Source organism: Arachis stenosperma, chromosome 1 (genome assembly GCF_014773155.1).
Source record: "Arachis stenosperma cultivar V10309 chromosome 1, arast.V10309.gnm1.PFL2, whole genome shotgun sequence".
Taxonomy (NCBI): Eukaryota; Viridiplantae; Streptophyta; class Magnoliopsida; order Fabales; family Fabaceae; genus Arachis; species Arachis stenosperma.
Window position 1 is genome coordinate 119813050 of NC_080377.1, and position 18257 is coordinate 119831306.

Sequence of the window (18257 nt, forward strand, 5' to 3'; positions counted from 1 at the left end):
GAAAAAGATAATTTGAAAAAGATTTAATTTTTTAAAATGACTTAACTACAAGAAACTACAAGATAAGATTCTAGAATTTAAAGATTGAACCTTTGAAAGTAACAAACTTCAAATTTTTGAACCAATCACATTAATTGTTAGCTAATTTTCGAAAATATGATATAAAGATAAGAAAAAGATTTTGAAAAATAAATTTTTTAAAATTTTCGAAAAATAAGAAAAAAAATGGAAGAGATATGATTTTTGAAAAAGATTTTGAAAAGATAAGATTTTTAAAATTTGAAATTTTGACTTGACTTGTAGGAAACAACTAATTTTGAAAATTTTTTGACCAAGTCAACCCAAAATTTCGAAAATTTGGAGGGAAATAAGGAAAAGATATTTTTGATTTTTGAATTTTTAATTATGAGAGAGAAAAACAACAAAAATACTCAATGCATGAAATTTTTGGATCAAAACAATGAATGCATGCAAGAATGCTATGAATGTCATGATGAACACCAAGAACACTTTGAAGATCATGATGAATATCAAGAACATAATTTTGAAAAAAATTTTAATGCAAAGAAAGCATGCAAGACACCAAACTTAGAAATCTTTAATGCATGGATTCTAACAAACAAAAAATGCATATGAAAAACAACAAACAACACAAAGCAAGAAATCATCAAGATCAAACAAGAAGACTTGTCAAGAACAACTTGAAGATCATGAAGAACACTATGAATGCATGGGATTTTCGAAAAATGCAAGAAAAATTTTTAAAGCATGCAATTGACACCAAACTTAAAAATTGACTCAAGACTCAAACAAGAAACACAAAATATTTTTTATGATTTTCTAATTTTTTTTGTATTTTTATTAAAAAAATTTTCGAAAATATAGTTTGGAAAAACGAAAAATAAAAGAAAAATTTTGAAAAAGTTTTTGAAAAGAAAATTACCTCATCTGAGCAACAAGATGAACCGTCAGTTGTCCATACTCGAACAATCCCCGGCAACGACGCCAAAAACTTGGTGGACGAAATTGTGATCCATATTCTTTGTACTTGTATGAAATCATTATTATGGCACCAGTTGAATTCACAACTCCGTTCAACTAACCAGCAAGTGTACTGGGTCGTCCAAGTAATAAACCTTACGCGAGTAAGGGTCGATCCCACAGAGATTGTTGGTATGAAGCAAGCTATGGTCACCTTGTAAATCTCAGTTAGGCAGATTAAATTGGTTTATGGTTTCGAAAATTAATAAGAAAATAGAAAATAAAAAGGGATAGAAATACTTATGTAAATCAATAGTGGGAATTTCAGATAGGTGTATGGAGATGCTGTGTTCCTCTTGAAACTCTACTTCACTACTCGCTCTTCCTTCAATCCTTCTTACTCCTTTCCATGGCAAGCTGTATGTAGGGCATCACTATCATCAATGGCTACTTTTAATCCTCTCGGGAAAATGGTCCTATGCGCTGTCACTGCACGGCTAATCGTCTGGAGGCATCACCCTTGGTTGATAGCTACATCCCATCCTCTCAGTGAAAATGGTCCAAATGCTCTGTCACAGCACGGCTAATCATCTGTCAGTTCTCAATCAGGTTGGAATAGAATCCATTGATTCTTTTGTGTTTGTCACTAACGCCCAGCCTTCAGGAGTTTGAAGCTCGTCACAGTCATTTAATACCGGAATCCTACTCGGAATACCACAGACAAGGTTAGACTTTCCAGATTCCCAGGATCCTACTCGGAATACCACATACAAGGTTAGACTTTCTGGATCCTCATGAATTCCGCCATCTATCTAGCTTATACCACGAAGATTCTGTTGGGGAATCTAAGAGATATGCGCCCGGCCTAAGGTAGAACGGAAGTGGTTGTCAATCACGCGCGTTCATAGGTGAGAATGATGATGAGTGTCACGGATCATCACATTCATCAAAGTGTTGTGCAATGTATATCTTGGAATAAGAACAAGAGAGAATTGAATAAAAAGTAATAGTAATTGTATTGAAACTTGAGGTACAGCAGAGCTCCACACCCTTAATCTATGGTGTGCAGAAACTCCACCGTTGAAAATACATAAGTAAAAGGTTCAGGCATGGCCGAATGGCCAGCCCCCTGAGTGATCAAGAGACCGAATAATCAAAGGCTAAACAGTCAAGAGATTAAACTGTCAAAAGATGTCTAATACAATAGTTAAATGTTCTATTTATAATAAACTAGCTCCTAGGGTTTACATGAGTAAGTAATTGATGCATAAATCCACTTCCGGGGCCCACTTGGTGTATGCTTGGGCTGAGCTTGATCAATCCACGAGCTGAGACTTCTCTTGGAGTTGAACTCAAAGTTATGACGTGTTTTGGGCGTTCAACTCCGGATCATGACGTTTTTCTGGCGTTTAACTCCAGACAGCAGCATGTACTTGGCGTTCAACGTCAAGTTACGTCGTCAATTTCCGAATAAAGTATGGACTATTATATATTGTTGGAAAGCTCTGGATGTCTAATTTCCAACGCCGTTGAGAGCGCGCCATTTGGAGTTCTGTAGCTCTAGAAAATTAATTTTGAGTGCAGGGAGGTCAGATTCCAACAGCATCAGCAGTCCTTTTGTCAGTCTTTTTCAGAGTTTTGCTCAAGTCCCTCAATTTCAGCCAGAAATTACCTGAAATCACAGAAAAACACACAAACTCATAGTAAAGTCCAGAAATGTGATTTTAACATAAAAACTAATGAAAACATCCCTAAAAGTAGCTTGAACTTACTAAAAACTACCTAAAAACAATGCCAAAAGCGTATAAATTATCCGCTCATCAATACACAACAGAAATTGCAGCTCAAACTTTCTTTGGTGACAGACAATAATTTCTCCTGACATCAAACCTAAGTTTGGTGTCGGGAATGCATCATCCACCAAGGCAGAGGTTTCCAAAAAGAAGAAAGTACACAGGGGATGGAGAAACAAAAAGATTTTCACTGAAGACTTCTCCCCAGGAATGAAGGTGGTGTTGACTAGCAATCCAGTATTCACTTATACAGTAAATAGAATCCTCTCTCTGGAACATATTGAACTACTTTATGAGGACACAAGGAGAAGATTCACAGTGAGGGGAGAAGAGTTAAGCCCCTATGATCCTTCTCCTCAGAGGAGCTAACTGTCAAGCTAGTGACGGTAAAGAAGCACTTGTCGGGAGGCAACATGATAATTTCGTATCCTTAGTTAATTTTTCCGTTGCATTGATTTTATTATTTATTTGATTTTTATTGAGTTTTATTGTTTTTCCTTTGTTTTACGTATGCTTGATCATGTAGAATTTTTTAGAATAGGAACAGGACATTTAGAAAAAATTTTGAACACTCTGGAGAAGGTTGAGTCTACCAGTTCTACGCTAAACTTGAGATTTTCCAAGTTCAACGTGGCATGTGCGTGTAATTTGGAAGGGAGTCTCTACCAAGTCCACGCTGAACTTGGAAAAATTCCAAGTTCAGCGTGGCGAACGACGTATATAGCTTGAACTTGTTGAAGACCCACGTTAAACTTAGAAACTCCAAGTTCAACGTGGAGAACGACGTGAAAAAGAACAAAGAGGCTAAAAGTCCACGCTGAACTGGAAAAACCTCAAGTTTAGCGTAGGATTAAAAAAAAATTCTGGTTTCACGCCGAACTTGATGTACACCAAGTTCATAATATATATATATATATATATATATATATATATATATATATATATATATATTAAATAAATAAATATATATATAATAATAATAAGAAAATAAAAAATAAAAATATAATAAATAAAAAAAACAAAAAAATAATATATATATTTTTTAATTATTTTAAATTTTTTTATCCTTTTATCATTTTATTCTTCTTTTATCATAATATTTATTTTTACTCCTCTGAACGTCTTTTTCTGTTCCTTCCTACTTTCAGTTCTTCTTTGCTTGAGGACAAGCAAACTTTTAAGTTTGGTGTTGTCGCTTCACTTATGGCTTTTCTGTTTATTTTAATGGCACCAAAGGAAGGCGAATTATCTTCACGGAGGAGCACAGCTTGAAGAATGAGACGGCCACTAGGATAACTAAGGTGGTTGAGTTCCTTTCATTCTATATTTCCTCCCGTTCTTATTATGTTATATTCCTGTTTTTTTGTTTATTTTGTTATTGCATGATCAGTTATATTTTCAATTCCTAGGTTCTAATTTAATTTACTGTCTATTTTGTTATTTGATTTCCTAGTATGCTGAAAAAGAGTGTCTCATGTATTGCTCACTGAGTTTGAAATCAAAAGAAAAGAAAGAAGTGATGTAATACATGAAAAGAGTGAGTTTATATTTAAGATTAATCTTATTTGCTTAAATGTGGTGGTATTATTTGTAATTCTGAATGAATGACATGAACAATGCATAGTTGAAATTGAAAAAAAGGATATTGATGTATAAGGAGCAGGGATTTAGAGAATTATTATAATTTTTCTGAAATAAACAAAAATTTAATCCTTGAAGCAAAAGAGACAGCAAAATAAGCATAAAAGTAAGGTTCAAGGCTCTGAACATCAATGACTAGGGAGTCTGAAATAATCAAAAGCTCAAAGAGTTGTTTTCCTCGTCATATGCTTGTGGTATTCTTGTTCCAAGTAACCTTTGAGACAGAATATTTAGAGTCGTGACCAATTACATTCAACAGAGTATGCCAAAGGCTTTGAGCACCACTGTCTGGGAGAAACTAAAAGAAAAATCAAAATTTAGAAAGAGTTTCCCAGTCAAGTGCTTGTGGTGTTTTTGTATCAAGTAAAGTTTGAGACAGAACATTTAAAGTCACGGCTAAGCTCAAGGTACAAAGCACCAAAGAAAAGAGAATTAAAGTAAATTTTGTTGTGTTCAAGGATTAAACTATAGTATAAAGATCAGAGAATTCATAATATGATCCGGATTCTAATTCTGAATGACACTGACATTCCTCTGATTCAAAGGAGAGTGAGATGCCAAAACTGTTCAGAATTGCAATAGATAAACCCCACTTTAAGAATAGACTTGAGAATAACTAAACTCTCACTTCTCATGCAAATTCACATCTTGATCATGTACTAATTTTGGTTGCTTGAGGATAAGCAACAATTCAAGTTTGGTGTTGTGATGCGTGAGCATCTTCTCTATCTTTTTCCTTTTGAATTTGCACTTGAATTGCTAAGTTTAATCAAGATTTAATATATTTTAGCCACTATGAATGCCACTTTGAGTCGTGTACAATTCTGTTTATTTCAGGTGGCATTTTAGACGAATTTTGCAGAGTTTAAGCCAAGGCTAGAGAATGGAGAAAACGAAAAATTGATGTTGTCCACTCCATGCTGAACTTGGAATTCCCTTGTGTGCGTGGACAAGGCCAAACTTGACTGGATGGAGGGTTAGTGCAAATGAGTTGATTGAAAAGTGTTATCATTGGATGACACATGTGAAACAGACAAAAGATGGTAGCAATTAATATGATACAATATTTGTCTTGAAACACGAGGCACTTTATGAGGGATTAAAAGAATATTTCATGTCCCTAATGCCATAAGAACAAGTGCATGCCACGGTAAATCCTTTGCCAATTGAGTTAACGTTAATGATTTTTCTAAACGATCTTATATTGTATATCTCATAAATTTTCATCATATAGGTGGTTTGTATATACAGCATGATTCTCAACGAAATAAAAGTTCGGTGGTATCAAGAACTAATATACATTGTGCCGCTGTATATTGTGGTTTGTATATATAGCACATGAATTTTTTCGGTTCGGTGCATGAATTGTGTTGGGTTTAGTGCAAATGTGATTTAACTGATATTCATTTTGCAGAATTTTATGTTGGGAATACATGGCGAGTCCTACATTGATAAAATTACAAACAAGGCCTACCGGTTCGATATTGAACAGTATGCTTACCACCGCCAATTTCTTGACAAAAGAAAACTTGTATCGCATCTATTTGTAAGTTGTAATTTCTAAAAATTCTTTGATAATTCTCTTGTTTGCTATTGTTTTGACTGAAATATTTTATTATGTTCCTAAACTTCAGCTATTTGTGCCAATTTGCAATGGAGCGCATTGGTGGTTGTGGATTGCCGATGTAAACAAAAAGTAATTTTTTGTGCTTGACCCTATCAATAAGCTGCCAGAAAATATACCTGATTCGAGGAAGAAACTGAACAAATTTGTTGTAAGTTATTTTCTTCTAAATTATTCAAATTATTCAGTAAATGAAATGAGTTTGGTTGAGTGTTGTTGGTTTATTTTTTTCAATTTTTGCATACCTTTCAGGGATTAATAATTTCTCAAATGAGGATTTATGCTGGGGGAGAACCATTAATGGAGGATTGACTGGGAGTAGAAGTAGAATATATCTTACTAAATAGTCAACGTATAGAGTAAGAATCGTTCTCTTCTATAGTGCTATTTTTAATATATTTTATTTTGTACACTATTAATCGTATTATACTTATTTTTTGCTTAGCTATGATTGTGGAATATACACCCATGAAATGGCTTGAAAAAATTCAACCACAAAAGATCAGAAGCAGAAAGAGATATAAATATAGAGTTTGGATACAAGTTAGTACTTTTTAAATTTATAAACTTCTTTCTTTTCTGATTTCAGTTGGGTTCATTTCTTATGTAACTAATTCCTTTCAATTGAAATGTAGGAAGAGATTGATAGTTTCAAGTACCAATATGGTCTGCACATTCTGTTGCATGAAATGAATAAAATTAGAGACCAAGTGATTTAGGAATCTGAAGCAATAAGACTTCCGAAGTCATCTGCTGCCCTCTCCAGCCCTTATTGTAAATTCATATATGGGGATTTAGATAGTAAATAGCATATACTAGGATTGGCTTTTTGTAATTAACAATATTTTGTTTAACTTGTTTAAAAAGCAAAAAATGCTTACTTCAAATGTATATATGTGAATATTAATCTAAATGTTAATGTTAATATTTATATTTGATTCAACATGGATTACTCATCTGAGATGTTAATTTATATATCTGTTGAAACTATCTGGCTGCTATTTTATTCCAAGTTCTCAGTGATTGCACTGTATTTACCAATACATTATGAACTCCAAAAGAACACAATAAACCGAAATTAATACACTGGACGAACTGAAAGATGGAAACACACTGAACTCCTAAACCCTAAACAGTAAAACTAGAACCCTGAACACCGAACCCTGAACCGATACACCCTAAACCCCCAAAATCCTAAAATACTAAACCCTAAGACCCTAAACCCTAAACCCTAAACCCCTGAAACCCTAAACCCTAAACCCTAAACCCTGAACCCTAAACCTTAAATCCTAAACCCTGAACCCCTAAAACCTTAAACCCTAAACCCTGAACCCCTAAACCTTAAACCCCTAACCCTAAACCATAAACTATAAACCCTGAACCCTGAACACGGTGAACCGAAATTGATGTACTTGACAAACCGAAAGTTGGAAACACACTGAACCTCTAAACCCTGAATCCTGAACCCTAAACTCTAAACCCTAAAGCCTGAACCACTAAACCTTAAATACTAAACCCTAAACTCTAAACCCTAAACCCTAATCTCTAAACCTTGAACCACTAAACCCTAAATCCTAAATCCAGAATCCTGAACACTAAACACTGAACCCTGAAATCATAAATCCTAACCCCTAAAACCCTAAAACACTAAACTCTAAATCCTAAACCGTGAACCCCTAAACCATAAACCCTGAAACCTAAATCCTGAACCCTAAACTCTAAACAATATATTCGTCTAATTATTTTTAGACTCCTTTCTACATACCGAACCGAACACATGCACATGGTGAATAAACTCTTTCGTAATTACCGAAACAAAAAGTTACTCACATTTACTCACAGTTACTCACACTCACAGTTACTCACAATTACATATTATCAATTCAGATATAGATCACCTCAGTCCATTCAATTCACTTCAAATAAAATTAGCAATTTCATTCCATTGAATTTGATTCAAAATTCAATAATCCAAACCTCATCAAATTAATGCGTTTCAGAAGAATTATCCAAATCGTACTCATTCAATTGATTTGAAGTTGATTCATTAATTGTTTCAATTCAGAAGAGCAGATCGAAGAAGAAAACGAAGAAGAAAATGATCAAAGCAACTAATTACGTTGAATTCAATCCAGATCCATAATGCAGAGAAGAATAACGCGAATAGAGGAGAAGAACGAATTTAATTAGGTTAAAGAAGAAGGAGGAGGAGGAGGAGAGAGAAAGGTTTACATTGAGAAAGATTGATCACGCAAAATAAGGATTACGTTATATACGTTATATGAAGCCGTGTAAAACAAACGAGTATGTGAGTTGGGAAAAACGTGTGGAGTAAAAAATACTTGGATGCCATCCATGTAATTTTTATATGGATGTAAAGCTTTTCCAATTTTTTAAATTCTTATTTGAATAAAATTGTTAACGGTTTTTTTTAAATGTATAAATCATCTTAAATTATTTGTTTTGCGTATTGTTAAAGTTCTTGTATTTTGTAAAATGAATTAATCGTGTATTCTTATAATACTTTTATTTATGAAAATGACTTTTTAGGTATTAATAAAGTTGATTAAAATTTTTTGATAAAAAAGTCACAAACAAAAAAAATCAGTTTTTAAATTTTAACATAAAATTGTCTCGTTTTTATAATTATATTTATAAAAAGTTAGAATAATTTTTAAAGTATTTTTTAAAAAATATCCATTATATATATATAATTTTGAAACAAAAAATTATCACATGACATCTTTTTAGTGTATCTAAATTATACATTTTTTTGTCTTTTTACTCCAACTACAAATACCTTCTCGCTTTTTTATTCCAATTGCAAATTTTTAATCGCAAATCTATCATTTATCTATCATATATTATATCTCTAATTTTATAACTAAATGTACCACATGTTATTTCTCATTACAATTGGAATCAAATCTTTTTCTCAAAAATTAAGGAATTCTCCTTTCTTTCTCACTAATTTTACAACAAAAATGTGCCACATATCACTCTCTCGTAATTGAAATTAAATCTTTCCCTCCAAAATTAAAGAATTCTTTCTTCCTCCTTACTAATTTTACAACTAAAATGTGCCACATGTCACTTCCTCATTGCAATTGAAATCAAACATTTCTCTCCAAAATTAAAGAATTCTCCCCTCCTCCATTTTTCTTTCTCTATTTCTCTCATTCCTTCAACTACTCTATCTATTTTATATCATTATCAATATCAATGACTAATTACTAATTTGACCATCAAAATGTGCAACATGATATTTTTTAATTGTATTAAAATTAAAATTAAAATATACCTATATTATGTATCATATATTACTATCTAATTTAATAATCAAATGTGTCACATGATATTCTCTTATTCAAAATTAATAAACTCCTTTCTTAAATTCTCTCATCTACCTCTCTCAATTTTTCTATTTCTCTCTACTATTTTTGTCATCCGATATCTTTTTACAATTAAAATAAAAAATTTTCTTCCAAAATCAACAAACTCTCACTCTCATTCTTCATCTTTATCTTTCTCTCTCTTTTCTCTTATTCTCTATTTTTTCTATCTTTCTCTTCTATAGAAAATAAAATTAACAAAATAATATAATTTAAATAAAAAATAATATTATTAATGTTATTATATACATAGTCTTTTAGTTTTAAATTTTCACCACTTATCTTTCTAATCTATATTTTTATTTCTCTTCTTTCAAATATTTATTACATATAATTTGGAGAGAAGACTAATGTTATAATTAAAAGTTAGAATCAAGATTCAATTGTTTTAAAAAAATTAATTTTGAGTTAATTTTATAAATATCAATATAATTTTTTATACTAATATCTAATTATATTTTATATGCACAGTGAGAAAGAATATTATTTTTAAATAGCAAGTATAAAAATTAATTATTTCTATTTGTATAACTAGGGACGGATCCAGAAATTTTAATATGGAGGGGCCAAATTTTAGATAATATTTTTTATTCCATAAAAATAATTAACATATAGTTATTAGAGTTAGTTTTTTAAAAGATTTATCAAAAAAAAAATATATATATATATAATTATAATTTTTTCACAATTTTATTTTTAATATGATAATTACATAAAAAAATATAACAATATCAATAGTGCATTATAAAATTATAAAATACCAATAATTTATAGTGTGTTTAGTTAAAAATTATCACATATCTTATTAATTAAAATTAATTATTTAAAAAATTTGAAAATAAATTATAAATTATTAATCATTTAAAAGACACAGTACCCTTATAGAATACAAGATATAAGATATCTTTATAAAATTTTTTCTTTTAAGAACATAAATTTAAAAGAAAAATAAATATTTTTTACAAGAAAATGATATCCAAAGTACATAATGTGATTACCAAAATATAACTACGTAAGTCATTATTAATATAATAATATAAATGTTAAATATATTAATATAAAAAATAAATATAGAGATTATTATATAAAAACTAATTTAAAAGGAGGGTATGATATTAAATTAGTTAAGTAAAAAATATTAGTGAATTAAATAATTAAGACATAAATTTATCACATAGTAAAAAATAATACTTATAAAACTATTAAATTACATAATATTTTTTATTTTTAAACACATCTCATATATAAATATAGGTTCTTAAAATTTTGGGGGCGAGGCCACTACTCGCCCCCTCTAAGTCTGTCCTTGTGTATAACAGACTTAACAGTTAAATTATTTTAAATTTTAGATAACGAATGTTAAAATGAATTATTAATAAAAAAATTATACTTTTTCATATAAAAATAATTACTAAAAATCTTGTTATTTAATTTTTTATGTACAAATACCTTGGTTTTCTTAGCTTTCTGTAAAAGTAATTTGATTTTATAAATCTTTTATGCCATGTATAATCTATACTGTTAGAATAAAGACTATTGTTTTAAAAAATTTATATTCTCGTAATATTATTACAGATAAAAATACTAATATATTTAATACTAGATATTGTTATTATGTTTCGTAATATTTTGAGAATATTTTTATCATTATAAAAAATAAAGTTATTTTTAACAATATTTTAAAAAAATCCAGTATAATTATAGTAGTTTACCTTACTGCAGAGAGTTGAATATGTTTCATAGTGGAGTACAATATGAGTACTTTATTTATCTTTTTATTTTTTTTTCAAATATGATAAAATATTTTCATTAAGTATCAGTTCTTCTGTTAAAAAAACAGTTTAGTATAGTTAAAGGATAGTAATATTATATTTAAATTTGATTAGAAGTTTTATTATTAGTTTTAACATTTGTATTGAGTGAATCATTTTATTTTACTTCAAATTTAAAAATAATGTATTGGAGCATGAGAGATGCGAATGTAGATAACGGCTAGTTTGAGCATTTAAGTGACCGTTTTTTATGAGCTGCAAAATATTCAAATTGTAGATTCAGACAAGAATTTTACACAAAGGCATTCATTCATTTTAGCATTTTTGGTGGAGAAGAAGGAAAAAAAAGAATGGTGTACTCTTCATATCACTACACACCCAAGTACTACTCTACACTCCAAGACTCCATCACCACACTCTGTAAATCCATTCTTCCTTTCAGCTTCAAGAAACGCTCTCTCCCGCCAGCCGAACACAACCTCTCCAAGCTCCAATCTGATAACCTCAAATGGCAACAGAATTCCTTCCATCAGGTTCTCAACCTCATGGCTCTTCACTCCGAAGGAATTCTCGCTCAATCTGAGGTCACTGCTTTCAGAACTAACTTGCTTGACACCCTCATTGCTTCTCCCCCTCAACAAGAACACCCACTTATTTTGAGAGACAAGTTGCTCTTTCTACAGGTACTCTTTTTATCTTACTGCATAACTCTATTATCTTCTTCTTCTCTTGTTTTGTTTCATGTATTGTGTGTTAGCAGGAGCTGCTTTATGCCAAATGCATTTCTGAAGAAGAATACCATTCTTCAAAGAGGCCTTTGCTGCAGAGATTGGCGGTTCAAGGGGCTCATATTGAAGCTACAGATGTCATTGCGGCAAGGCCTAAGGAGAAGGAGGACCCCAAAGAGACTACTTCAGAAGAAGAGTGGTCGGTCATTGACTTGAGAGATGACAAGGACAAAGACAGCTCCGTGAGTTCGAAGAATAAATCAGCTAGGAAGCACATTAAAGGAGCAGCCTCTGTTTTCGGGTTTGGATCTTCTCACAAACATGGCAAGAATGGCATGGAGAAAAGCGTCTTTGAATTACCCTCCCATCCATCCAAGGGTAGTTCAATTCTCATGGAGGAAAGTGGGCCTCCAGAGAAGTTGAAGAGAAAGCCGTTTGTTACTTTGTTCCAAAGGGAGCCAAAAGAGGAACATGGTGGTGGTGAAGCACATCAGATAGCAGGGAAATCAGTGAAGAAGCAATGGGGGTTTGAGGGGTTTAAGAAATGGAAGAGAAGTGAGTTAGATGATGAGAATGAGAGAGAGGCTTGTCAACATCTTGGGGAGGGACCAGACACCAAGTTGATCAAGAAGAAGTTGCATGCTGATGGTTCCCCATCTGATTTCTTCATAGACAAGGTTGAGATCTGTGTATTCAAAAGTCAAAACATTCAGCTGGTTTTGATGCATACTAATATACTTTTCTGTGCACTCTTTCTCAATAGGTTTTGGGAGATAAGATCAAGAAGGAGCTCTCTAGAATCCAGACAGAACTCAGCACCACAAACCCAAATCTTAGATTCACGTTAGTATACTATAGTAACATTCTCTCTCCTTCTTTCTAAGTAACTGTTGCTTACCTTTGTTGTGTGAAAACAGGAATGATCAGATTGAAGCAATCTCAACCAAAATACCAGTGGACAAGGCTGAGTTGAAAAATTACTTTCCCAAGTGAGTCAACATTTCAGTTCAGTTCAACTTTGATTTTATTCCAGACTTTGTGTATCTTACAGTTTCGTCCTTTTCTTGTTTGTATTGAAGATCATGGTGTGACCGATACGGCGACGTCGTGCTGGATGTGGTGAAGAAAGAATTCAAGGAACATGTGGGAGAAATGGAGAACATGCGCAACATTGCGAGAGAGAAACACAGCAGCAACTCAAATCGGTGGACAACGTTTGGCAATGACGAAAACATGCATCCGAATTCAGTTCGCAGCAGTTACATCAATCCATTTTCTCAGGGTTACTCTCAGACCAAGTGGAACTAAGCTGTGATCTGGATCAGCTTCCTCTAGAGTATTAAGTATTGTTATGTCAAGCATGCATAAAAAGACTTGTAATTACTGCTTTAATTATCAATAATCTTATTTTCTTGATATCAATAGAGTTTGCTGCTAACAAATTTATGCCACACCTGTTAGGCAAAACTCAAATAAGAATAATAACACAATTTCACAGACAAGGCAATATACAATATGAAAATGTAATTGGGGGAAGGAATATCACAAAATTGGAATACAAAAATATCTCATTATTTTGCCAGAATAGATAGGTAATCTAAATGGCTATTTTCTACATGTCATTTGAATATTTACATCCATATGTACAACAATATCAATGAGATGGCACTGAGTTGGCAGAAGACTCCGTGAACCCTCCACAAACATTGCCACGACAAAGAGGGCATACGCTGTAAAAGGATGAAGCAGAGAAAATGGTTGTTGGTTACAATACGAACGAGGAAGAATGAAATGAGGAAGAATGATGAGTTTTTGGTTGTAATGACCATACCCATGTATTTCTTTAAGCCACTTATCAACGCACGACATGTGATACTCATGGTTGCAAGGAAGAACTCGAATTTGGTCCCCTTCTTCATACTCCGCCAAACATATGTAACATCTGCCAAAATGATTAGTAAGCATAAGTATAACCACATTAAGAACACATAGACCTGCTTAATAACATTTTGGCTAAAGCTAATTGGAGTTAAAAGAGACTTACTGTTCAGCATCACTGCCACCGTCAGCTGCATCGACCTTTTTGTGAGACTTAAGAGGGAAAGAGTCGACAACTGATTCAGGTGCGGGAAGGGAAACCATGGATAGGGAAAGCGATACAGGTTGCCGATGGATTTCATCTAAAACCTGATGAGGCAAAAAATATGGTTCTAGTTAAATAGGTCTTGGTCCACATAGTCAAATAATCTAATTTATCATAAACATGAGTACATGACTCCAAGAAAATGGAAACAAGCTTATTTGGAAATTATGTTCTTGTTTATGTAGGTATAGATAACCATTTGATAAACCAATAAGAACATATGACAATGATAGAAAGCCAAGACAAATTAAATCAAAGAAAAAACAAATGAATGAGTTCAGTAAAGGCTTGAACCTCAAACAGAGCTTCAGCCAGCATGACAATTCTTGAAATACTTGCTCGAGTGCTAGATTCTTCAGCTGTTGGTAAAGACTCACATGAGCACATACCATCTGCATGAAGTCCTGATGGACATGAAGAATTCAAACGACCAAAATCATCAAGGCCACCTCGAAGCCTTTCCCAGATCTATAAAAATAGAGAGAACAGCTTAAGTTAGATAAAAGGGATCACAAACCTAGTTATCACATGCAAGATGCAACTAGGTCACATAAGCAATATGAGACGTTCTATAGCACAAATATTCAAAATCACCTCGGATCTTGAGTGCCGCATTCTTTCATTAAATCTGTGAATTCTACTGCCCACATATCCAGAAGAAGCACCTCCAAACCCATCGTTGGAGAAATCCCCACCAAGATCAACAAGCCATCTATCTTGAGATCTAGGATCATCGGCACCGCCAGCAGAGAACACAATTGTTTGAGAGTCGCCAAGCCTTCTAGAACTACGCCGTGAAAAAGCATCCCAAAATATTCTTCTACCACTCCTTCCGGTATCATGATCATTGGCATCAGCAGTGCTGCCAGACAAGATGTTGGAGGATATTGTGACAACATCAACTTGAAGCACACTATCATTTCCCTGCACTCTTTCCCGATTAGACACAAGAATACCTAATCCTGAAGGTATTGCCTCTCTGCGAGGTTCATCTTCGGGCATAGGAGAAGGTGCCGGTAAATTGGAAACTTGAGAAACGGGATCCGAAGAAGGACTTTGGGTAGCCATTAATGCATCATTCTCAACAGAAATTTCCCCAGAACTAAAATATCCATTCTCCTGAGGGCTCGAACTCCATGGATGCACTGTCTCATGAGAGATTTGAGATACACCACTAACCACTGGATCATCAACATTATTGACTCCATCTTTGTTAGCAGAAACATTTACAGAGACTGGATCTGAAGATTGTTGCTCTACAAAAGAAGTACTAGCTGTATTGCTACTATCCCTATATGATTCATTACCACTATGACCAGCACTTACCTGATGAGGAGGGACTAGCTCCTTACATTCAGACAAGCACTTCCTCTGACTACTTGCTGCAACATTTATGGAAGAACCTTCAATACCAATATGCCGATGAGACTCAGTTCTTGTATTGGATGAGGTAGCGGCTTCAGCATGGTGGCTGCAGCTGATTCTAGCTTCTGTACATGATAAAGATGATTCCTCAGTGATTTCCTGAGTTCCACCATCAGGTTCTGTTGCTAAATCTACCTGAAGTTCAGATGGATGTTCTTCCATCTATATAAAACAATATAAGAAGGTCACTTCCAGTATTAGTTATTTGTTGAGTATCTATGTAAAAGCCATCCCTGTATTGTTGCACGATGAGAACAATTATGGTGGGTTAGGCATAAAAGTTCATGTCAGGAGATCAACAGCAAGCTAATATAAGAAAAAATATGATAAAAGCACATTCCAATGTAGATGTAAATTAATAGCAGCAAAAAAGCATAGACCATTCCTGAAATCAGCAGAAAGTAAAAGAGTCACACTAATTGTCAATATTTGGAGAGAAATTCTTAAATTGTTATCTATAACAAGGAGATGAGAATAACTTAAGTCATATCAACCATTTGTGAAGTGCAAGATTCTACATAATCCAACAACTAAGATAATCTAAAACCAACAGAATATGAACGCGTTGATGACATTCATATTGGTACATATCCATGTATTGAAACGATCTCACATAATCAATTGAAACAAAAGCGAAAATTGAACTATGAATAAGTAACGCTCAATCGATTCGCCTTTCCAGAAAAAGCTACGCTTGGACATGACTTGTACACATGAACTAAAAAAGAGCTACCAGATTCAAAAAGAAGTTGATAGAAATGGTTTTGTTACGGTGGCAATGGTCTGAAAGGGGATGGATCCAAGATGCGAGAAAAAAAATTCGAATTTTTGAATTGAGAAAAAAGGAAAAAGGTATTTAAAAAAAATAGAAAAAGGAGATACCTGATAGGTGGAGCGAGAGGTGGAAGCACCGCAGAGAAGAGAGGAGAGGCTGAAGCGTGTGTTGTTGCGGTTGAGCCTCGGCGTGGGAGGGCGAGAACCGTCTAGTCTACTGGTGGCGGAACCCATGTGATGAGTGATGACGTCGAAGAAAAGAAGAGAAGAGAAGAGAAGAGAAAAGTGTGTGTCACAGATTTAATTTGAGACGTGAATGGTTGCTTATGCTTTATGCTGGTTCTTTCTTTAATTTCTTATCTTATGCTGCTGCTTCTCTCATAACTCATTAAAATGGAAAGCTGACCAACTTTGAGAATGAAACTCCCCCTTTTCTTTCTTTCTTTCTTTCAATCATTTCCCCCAACCTTCTTCCTTCCTTACATTTCAGGCTACCTCCACATGAAACATTCTACATGCCCTGTCTCCTCTCTCCTTCCTTCCATGTATTTTCTTTTTCTTTTGTATTATGCATATATTTGTCCATTATTTTATTGTTTTACAAAAATATTATCTACATAAAAATTTAACCACTACAATTAATTATTATATATTATTTAACTTATTTTTAATAAATAAATATATTTTTATAGTTATTTTTTTATGAGTAAAAATTTAATTATAGTTATCTTCATGTGAAGTTGATATTTAAAAATTATTCAGTAATTTGATAAATTTAACTAAATTATTATTTAATAATTTTTAACTATTAACTTTATATGAATATAATTGTATATGAATCTTTATTTTTTTTGTGAGCATATAATATGGTTATTTGTTTTGTTTTGTTTTTTTGTTATATTGTTATTGCATGTTTAATTCATTTAAATTGTTTGTAGCTATTTTTGGGTTCGAGTATAGAATTATTTATGTACTTATTTTCCTTAAAGGGTGCATTTTAGTTCCCTGTATGGCTGTATCTTGTGCCTTGTCCACACATAATTTATGGATGAAATTGATTTTGAGTTGCCTATTGACATGTTAATCATGGGTATATGATAAGAAGTAAATATAAATAAGAAGAAAACAAAATTGTTGGTAGCAAACTTACAAATTACAATAGAACAAAAAGAGAGGAAAAAACGAAAATAAATTGAAATTTTTGTTCCAACCAAAACCAAGAAGGAATCAACCTAGCCAGTTTTAGTAATAATTAAGTAACGAATGATATGTTTTAATTTTGACTATGTTTGGCTTAAAACAAAAAACCGAAGTAGGAAAATAAATAAGCCGAATGCCTGTGTGACATTTAGCAGAAGACAGTATGGAGAATCACAAAATCGAATCCATAACAGCTCATACCAATTAACATTCTCCTCTGCTTTTTGTTTTCTTCTGTAGTAGGATTCTAGGAGTGGTTGGATTAGAGTAAATGCGTGCTTCTAAATTTTACGAGTTAAATTAGTTTATTAAATTTTTATATTAAATTAAAAGTTTTTAATTTTTAATTTTCACGTTATTTGACTCGTGTTACGTTAGTGAGAAATAAGTCATTTAAGTGTACTTACTTTGCGTGAAATATGAACCATTGACTATGTGGATTAAACTTTCGTCCGTTTCTTTTTTTATATTGTTACGTTTTCTTTATATTCAGCAAACGCAATCTAATTCATCCGTCGTTTTACAAAATTTCTTCTACAGTTCTACATATTCTTATGCTAATTCTTTAATGATGATTATTGATGAGTACCGTGGAATCATAAACGCATTTCTTTTGTCGTGATCATAAACCCATTTAAATATAAGTTTTCTTCCAAAAACACTAAAGGAAAACCCAAATAGCTACTTGGGTGTTTGTGAACAATGGAATTGTTAAGCCCAAGTTTGGCCCATGGAGAATGTTAGCTAATATGTAATATATTGTCAAACCAAGGTAGGTTGGTTG

At 32.7% G+C, this 18257-nt stretch overlaps 2 protein-coding genes across 4 annotated transcripts; one reads left to right on the forward strand and one right to left on the reverse strand.

The window, feature by feature from the left end:
* The first annotated feature begins 11516 nt into the window (after nucleotides 1-11516).
* On the forward strand, nucleotides 11517-13239 carry LOC130969252 (uncharacterized). 2 transcript variants are annotated; one of them, XM_057894903.1, is made up of 5 exons: nucleotides 11517-11886; nucleotides 11961-12608; nucleotides 12695-12774; nucleotides 12849-12920; nucleotides 13011-13239. In XM_057894903.1, exons 1-5 carry the CDS (start codon nucleotides 11554-11556, stop codon nucleotides 13237-13239), a joined length of 1362 nt encoding a protein of 453 aa, XP_057750886.1. In that variant the 5' UTR covers nucleotides 11517-11553. The 2 variants fall into 2 exon arrangements, with proteins under 2 accessions (XP_057750886.1, XP_057750895.1); XM_057894912.1 differs by having other exon boundaries at nucleotides 11964-12608.
* Nucleotides 13240-13447: 208 nt separating this feature from the next.
* Nucleotides 13448-16802, reverse strand: LOC130969239 (uncharacterized). Of its 2 annotated transcripts, none has more exons than XM_057894885.1 (6): nucleotides 16382-16802; nucleotides 14669-15661; nucleotides 14369-14542; nucleotides 13976-14118; nucleotides 13763-13873; nucleotides 13448-13661 (listed from the first exon to the last, which is right to left on the reverse strand). In XM_057894885.1, exons 1-6 carry the CDS (start codon nucleotides 16505-16507, stop codon nucleotides 13586-13588), a joined length of 1623 nt encoding a protein of 540 aa, XP_057750868.1. In that variant the 5' UTR covers nucleotides 16508-16802; the 3' UTR covers nucleotides 13448-13585. The 2 variants fall into 2 exon arrangements, with proteins under 2 accessions (XP_057750868.1, XP_057750876.1); XM_057894893.1 differs by having other exon boundaries at nucleotides 14669-15732.
* Nucleotides 16803-18257: the final 1455 nt, after the last annotated feature.